Source organism: Conger conger, chromosome 9, assembly GCF_963514075.1.
Source record: "Conger conger chromosome 9, fConCon1.1, whole genome shotgun sequence".
NCBI classification, from domain to species: domain Eukaryota; kingdom Metazoa; phylum Chordata; class Actinopteri; order Anguilliformes; family Congridae; genus Conger; species Conger conger.
Genome location: NC_083768.1, coordinates 48,693,040 through 48,700,196, shown reverse-complemented (window position 1 = coordinate 48,700,196; position 7,157 = coordinate 48,693,040). Strand labels below are relative to the sequence as shown.

At 49.0% G+C, this 7,157-nt stretch overlaps 1 protein-coding gene across 1 annotated transcript in view; it reads right to left on the bottom strand.

The window, feature by feature from the left end:
• Positions 1-204: 204 nt before the first annotated feature.
• The window catches only part of trpn1 (transient receptor potential cation channel, subfamily N, member 1), a 30,979-nt gene continuing 24,026 nt past the window's right edge, over positions 205-7,157 (bottom strand). The window contains exons 24-28 of the mRNA XM_061256032.1: positions 5,979-6,176; positions 5,180-5,386; positions 1,646-2,990; positions 947-1,093; positions 205-395 (exon numbers count right to left, since the gene is read on the bottom strand). Coding sequence (XP_061112016.1) covers positions 205-395; positions 947-1,093; positions 1,646-2,990; positions 5,180-5,386; positions 5,979-6,176 — 2,088 coding nt within the window. The remainder of the gene's footprint in view (positions 396-946; positions 1,094-1,645; positions 2,991-5,179; positions 5,387-5,978; positions 6,177-7,157) is intronic.

Sequence of the window (7,157 nt, the reverse complement as noted above, 5' to 3'; positions counted from 1 at the left end):
ATTATAAAAAAGGGTTGACCTCGAAGATGTTGAAACAGATACTTCATGGCCTTCAGATGAACTTTAAACTGTAAACTTAATTTGTGAAGGTATATGTTCCACAGCTATGGTTACACCAACAAGGCCAGGTACATCTGAGAGATGCTGCTGAATTGGACAGTGTGAGGAGGCCGTGGTTCAGGACACAAACCCCCCTCCGCCTGGTTAGGAGAGGGCGTTTGAGAGGCTGCAGGGTGGTTGAGCCACGCCTGCTTCCCTGTGTGGGGCAGTGTCCCTCTCCAGAAGTGTGCCGTCACTCTGTCCCCTCAAAGCCAGGTAACGTAGGGCCACTGCCTGCCAGTCCGTCACCTGCTCCACACGCACCTGTCCACTCTGCCTGGAGGTCCTGAAGCCACCTGTGGGCAGGGGTACTAGATTTAGAACTTAGAACTAGATTTAGAACTGGACACCATGCACTCACACAGGCAACCTAGGGCAGTGTGAAGCTTGATCGCAAAGTGAGGTGGAGAGGGGTGGGAGGGTGTGCTGTCAGAACTGATTATAGACTGGGAGAAGGTTTCAAACTGATTGCGGACTGGGGGAATAAACCAATATGCAACATGAAACCAATCTAGGCCCAAAATTAGCTGAACTCAAATAGGTGGCCTCAGACGTCTGTTGACATGCATTATTGACTGTAATGCACTATTCATGTGCTGTGATGGTCACATCTTTCATGCAGTGAGGCAAATTCTACCTTCCGGAGGGTTGTTGCCAATGTGAGGACCTCAATGTGGTGTGGGGAGGTGGATCATGAAGCCCTCAAGAAAGCTAGCTGACTTCTTGAAAACCCCAGTTTGACTATTTTAAATCAAATCTATTGTGTGATCTAGGTCAAGCTAATGTATTTCTTTGCATTAGAGCTAATTTGAGGAGGAAGGTGTAATTAACACCGGGCTGCACTTGCCTTCTGGGAGAATTTGAGTTCTCTTGTTGCTTCTCATCCAGCCCACGGATGTGTGTGCCAGCACGTCCAGGGAGCGAGTGTCTGAGAGCCCGTCCACTTCCTCCTCCTCGGACATGAGGTCCCTGGCCTCGGAAGAGCAGATCTTTCCTGTGGGCCATAGTGAGTCACAGCAGCGTGTCAGTGGGTATGCCCTATGGGCCCCATTCCTGGTACTGTCTGTACCATTCAGCTGAACCAGGCTTCCCCACCCTTAAATCTGACCCTGACAATGTGTGACATCTGGACCTGACACAGGGATCAAATACAGTACACGGCTCAATAGGTCACACATAAGGAATTGTATCTTGTTCTCTTATAAACAAAGATTATAAAACCAGTCATTAGCACTATCCTACATGATTATGAACACCAGTCATTAGCACTATTATTACATATAATGGGCATGCATTACAGCTATTTGGTCAACAGTTGCAAATGCTAACTTGCAAGGAGAGATTGAGAATTTCCATGGAACTACTTAAAAAGCTATTGGCTTTCATCTTTCTGTAAACAGTAAAATAAAAATAGATGTTATTGAGAGTCAGGCATTTGAGTATGTCTGGAGACCTTACTGAGTTTTCATAACCCCTAACGATTTAATTTAACAGCAGACAAACCAGGGAGAAGCCAGTTCTCAAACAGTGATGGATGGGAACGTACCTCCGTGTTTGCAGAGCATCTTGACGTAGAAGAAGAGGTTGGTGAAGAGGTTGAACGGGGAAGGGGTGCCAGACTTGCGGTTCATGTCCCGGATGAGCACGGCCCTCCCGAACTTCCACTCGGTGTCGGACTGCGCCTGGATGCGCTGGTACGTGTCACTCATCATTGCGATCAGCAGGTTGACCAGGACGATCACCGTCACCACCAGGTAGATCCCGAAGACCACGTGCGTCACAACCCCGGCGAACGGCGGAGACCGCCCCAGGGGCGGCATGGAGTCGGGCTCGATCAGGCCGAAGAGGGCGAAGAAGAGCTGGATGGAGATGTCCAGCGGGGTCTGCGTTTCGGTGCCGTTGCCCCCGGCTGACGGGTCGGGCGGGTACACGGGCTGGTAGACGGCGGAGAGGTTCATGGTGAAGGCGGTGTGGAAGAGGACCAGTATGACGGCGAAGCGGCCCAGGTCCTTCATCAGGTCCCTGATTATGATGGCCCAGGGGCCGAACAGGTGGTGGAAGGTGAGGAACTCCAGCAGCTGCACGAAGCTCAGTGTCATGGCCACCGCCAGGAAGATGTTGCGGGCGAACAGGCAGTGCAGGCGGCCGGGCGCGGGGAACCCGAACGCCAGCAGGTGGCAGAAGAAGCCCACCGCCGAGAAGCCCAGGACCAGGACTCGTATCCAGGCCAGGCCCGTACGCTCTCCCGGCTGGGTCAGCTCCGACACCAGCATCCCCGACAGCCAGGCCAGCAGCAGCCACTCGCTCCAGCCCGGAAGCAGCCGGCCCAGGTACACGGGGTTGACCGGCGGGTACACGATGCTCAGGATGAACAGGCCCAGGAGGAAGATGTGCGACACCAGGTGGCTCATGAACTTGACGATGGGGACCGTGTTGAAGTTGTGGCGCAGGGGCAGGGACACAGCCAGCCAGAGGGGTGGGCACAGCAGCAGGCAGAAGAAGAGCAGGGCCATCTTCCAGGACGCCCACGTCAGGCTGCCGTACCACACCTCCGTCAGGTACTTCTGCACGGCCGGGTGGGCCACCACGGCCTTCTGCTGGCCCTCGATGAGGCAGTCCAGCACGCTGGCGCCTCGCTGGTCCAGCGCCCGCAGGATGGGGCCTGCGCTCTTGCCCCCCGCGGCGGCGGTCAGCAGCTCGGCCGCCATGGCCTCGCAGTAGCGTGCGGCGTTCAGGAGGTCCATGGAGCGCTCCTTCTCTCGCAGCGCGGCCAGGCCGAGCGCACGCGACAGCTTCACCGCCGTGTCCAGCGGGGCGGCCGAGTACAGCACAAACTCCTCGATCACCGAGTTTCTGTTCAGCTTGCCGCACACCATCAGGTCGAAGATGAACTGTTAAACACAAAGAAACATGGAACCCACCAGACTAATGGGAAATGCTGATTTAATCTTGGTTACATTACACACTTTCAGTGTTTTCTTTGAAAAAACATGTTTGAAATACATGTTTTTAGTGTAAACTAGCAGAATTTTAGGCCTTGATGTGGTAGTTTGTTTGCATACAAATGTCTATGCCCACATTCTCAACTCCGCCTGTCGACACTCCCAACATGATTCTGGCAGTTGCAGACTATGGTGAAATGAGCTAAGAAAACCACAGTCGAATATGATCTGTAAAACATTTGAGTAGTCACGTTCCACACAATCCATTAAACTAGCTTTACTCAAGTAACTGACGTTACTCAAGTTTGTATTTAGCTAAACATTGTTAGTGGTGATACTAGCCACTGCTTACACCAGTGGATTTCAATCTGCTGTAGCTAGCCTGTCTGGAGGAAGCACAATTCTGTAACATAAGCACACATACCCACATATCAATTCATTTATGCTTTTATTTTTATCAGAAATCTCGAGTCTTCTGAAAGTCTGGAAGTCTAGGCATGAGCTCCCTGCCCAGTCAGGAAATAAGCCGGCAAAACTGTACTGTAATGTACAAAACTGAATTTAATGGCAGCTACCTACTGCAATGTTACCAAACGCTAGCCATCCATTTGGTTAATAATTAGTCGCCAAGGCTAATCTCTCATGCACCCGGCTCAACACTGTAGTAGCCAATCCATACACAGCTCCTCTTGCCCTCCTTCTATAGGATCATATGCATATGAGTTGAGTGTATTAGACACATTATTTTCAGATACAGTGCATTTTTTTAATAACAAACACAAGTAGAGCAAAATATTTGGCAGAAGTGAAAATAGACACAGGTTGTCAGTGTTTCATAGTAATGAGCATGTTTGTATTATAATATTTTGGAAGTGAAAATCCTGAATACTATGCCTTTACCTAGTCTTCCATGTCTTATATATACTATACTGAAAACAGACAGTTTTAAGTACAATGATGATATTAGTGCCAATTACATGAAAATGCAGATGTCAATGAAATGATACAATTTCCAGTTGTTCACTAGATGTGAATCGATGTTTTCTGCACATGTAAATTACGGAACTATTCAAGTAGCAAACAAAATCATTAAATTACTCTTCTGATCACAACCATACGTACTGGAGAGATTCATTATGTAGTATCTTAGTTAATTTGCCTGCTTAAAAACAGTTTGGAAATATAAAAAATGGATAAGCTCTTCAGGTGAATTTACCTTTATTGTTTCCCTAAAAAAATTATATTGACTTTTGCATGTCTTACCCACGGAAACATGACCTAAGAGACCAGCTTGGATAAATTCCATAGGACAGGGTGCAATTACCTTCCAGAATGTACCTATACTGCCCTCTTGTGTTCACACTTTAACAAATGTGTAGGATTGTGCAGAGAAATTTTTTTTTTCAGAAAAATTTTTCAGATAGGAATAAGTAATTGTGAAATAACTATGAAAAATGTCATGTTGTTGATTATAAGGCCTGACACACATATTATAAATATTACATATTATATTACAATACACTTTATTGAGCCTGATGGAAGAAAGGGAGCAGTGGGCAGCTACAGTGCAGCGCCTGGGGACCAACCCTAGTTCCAGGGCCTTGGTCAGGAGCACACCTAACATAACCTGACACATATGTCTTTGAGTGTAGGAGGAAACCGAAGTACCCAGAGTAAACCCACATGAACATGAGGAGAACATACAAACTCCACACAGAGACGTTCTGGGATTTGAACCCAGGACCTCCTTCTAGCAAGGCAACACTGCTAACCACTACACCACCGTGCCGTGGCTATGGTGCCTTGACTCACGGGGACTAAGGTTGTGTTGGGTTAGCCTCACCTTCCTCTCCTCCACCAGTCACAGTGTGGCCCCCTGACTCATGTAGACTAAGGTTGTGTTGGGTTAGCCTCACCTTCCTGTTCTCCACCAGTCACAGTGTGGCCGCCCTGACTCATGTCGACTAAGGTTGTGTTGGTTCAGTCTCACCTTCCCCTCCTCCACCAGTCACAGTGTGGCCGCCCTGACTCATGTAGACTAAGGTTGTGTTGGGTCAGTCTCACCTTCCCCTCCTCCACCAGTTACAGTGTGGCCGCCCTGGCTCATGTAGACTAAGGTTGTGTTGGGTCAGTCTCACCTTCCTGTCCTCCACCAGTCGCAGGGTGTTGTTGCTCCTCCGCAGCAGAAAGCTGACGGTGCTCTGGTGGTTCTCCTCCGCGGCGTACTGGATGGGCGTCCGGCCGTCCCGGCACTCCTGGCCCACCACCGCCCCGCTCTCCACCAGGAAGCGCACCATCTCCAGGCAGCCGGACTTGGCCGCGTAGTGCAGGGGAGTCCACACGCTCTGGAAGGGAGACTCCGTGTTCATCATGGTGGCACCACGGAGGTGGGCTCATGTGGACATGGGCATGAGTCACTCATGGGCAGCTCACCAAGTCTGGCTGTGAGTCTGAGGGTGTTCTACTGGCACTTGTCCAGTAGAACTTTTTCTTTTCTACCAACATGGCTGCCAGGCCAGGGTCAAATAGGTAATTGTTTTGGATTCATACACTTTTCTGTGCTCAATACTTTTTGAGAGCATTTCATAGGTTCCAATACACCAGACAAGCTCAAAGCTCAAAACAAAGCAAGTATTTGAACCCAAAACAATTATGTTTCTGACCCAGGTCTGGTGGCTCTATGTTTCTCGCTCATTTTCCCTTTTGTCAAAGCCACACATTCAAACTTCTGCTCAGCAAATCACAGCCAAGCAACCTGAAGCCCCAGCTTGTAAAGTGAACATGAATCGCCAATTATGGTCTCCTTACTAATCCGCGAACACAGACCACAGACTTCTACGGCTGCAAACTGCAATAAAATAAGCACTGTAGTGACCCTGTTATATGTCAGCAGCAGGGGGTTGGAGGCTAAACCCCGCTCACGCTGTGCTTCCTCACCTTGTCGGTGTGGTTGATGTCGGCCCCCTGGCCCAGCAGGACCCGGGCCATGGCGATGTGGCCGTTGGCCGCGGCCAGGTGCAGGCAGGTGCGTCCGCTGCGGTCCTTCAGGTGCAGGAGAGAGCTGGAGCGACTGAGCAGGAGCCCCACCACGGCCGTGTGCCCGCTCTGCGCCGCCAGGTGGAGCGGGGTGGAGCCCTGGGGAGGAGACGCTGTCAATCCTACAGGCTGCTACGGAGACAGTGTCACTCAGACCGCCCTCCCTAAGCAGTCGGCTATGTTCTGGCCCTCAATAGCACCCTGGGGGCAGACAGTCGTGTCAAAAGGGTCGCGTGGTAATCTCGTGCCTGTGTGTTTTCTAATGAATCAGGGGAGGAAAAAATCATTAAGAGAGCAGCCTCATATACTGAAAAGACAGCTCAAGGCTCACCTGTTCCTTTTTTCCCCCTATTTGTTTCACTCACTTTTTAAAAAATTACACACAAAAAAAAAGTTCTCAACTCAGTCCAGGGGGGTTTGGGGAAAGGTAATCCTAAGTGATATAGGTCCATTGGAGCAACTCTCAGTTCAGAGTGTAGAACGTCGGTGTTCACTTGGGCAGTAACGTCACCACCATGCAAAAAAATGTATTGAGATCCCAAAGCCCTTTGGTATAAACACTGTGTTAAACATGAAATACGGACACTTTGAGAACCAGAGTAGTAAGTGGAGGTCTAGTCATAACATACAGTGGCGTCAGAAAATATCCAGACCCCTTCACTTTTTGCACACTCTGTGTTGTAGATTTAAGTTTAAATGATAAAATTGACATTTTTGCCAATCAATCTACACTCAATGACCCATAATGACAAAGCGAAAACATGTTTTTAGAAACATTTGCAAATTAAAAATCCAAAACTGAAATAAGTATTCAAACCCTTAATTCAGTACTTTGCAGAGGCCCCTTTAACAGCAATTACAGCTTTTATTGTAAACTAGCAGAATTTTAGGCCTTGATGTGGTAGTTTGTTTGCATACAAATGTCTATGCCCACATTCTACCCAAGTCTTCTTGGGTATGTCTCTACAAGCTTTGCACCCATGGATTTGGGTAGTTTATCCTATTCTTCCTGGCAGATACTATCAAGTGCTGACAGATTGGATGGGAAGGGTTGGTGAACTGCCATCTTCAGGTCTATGT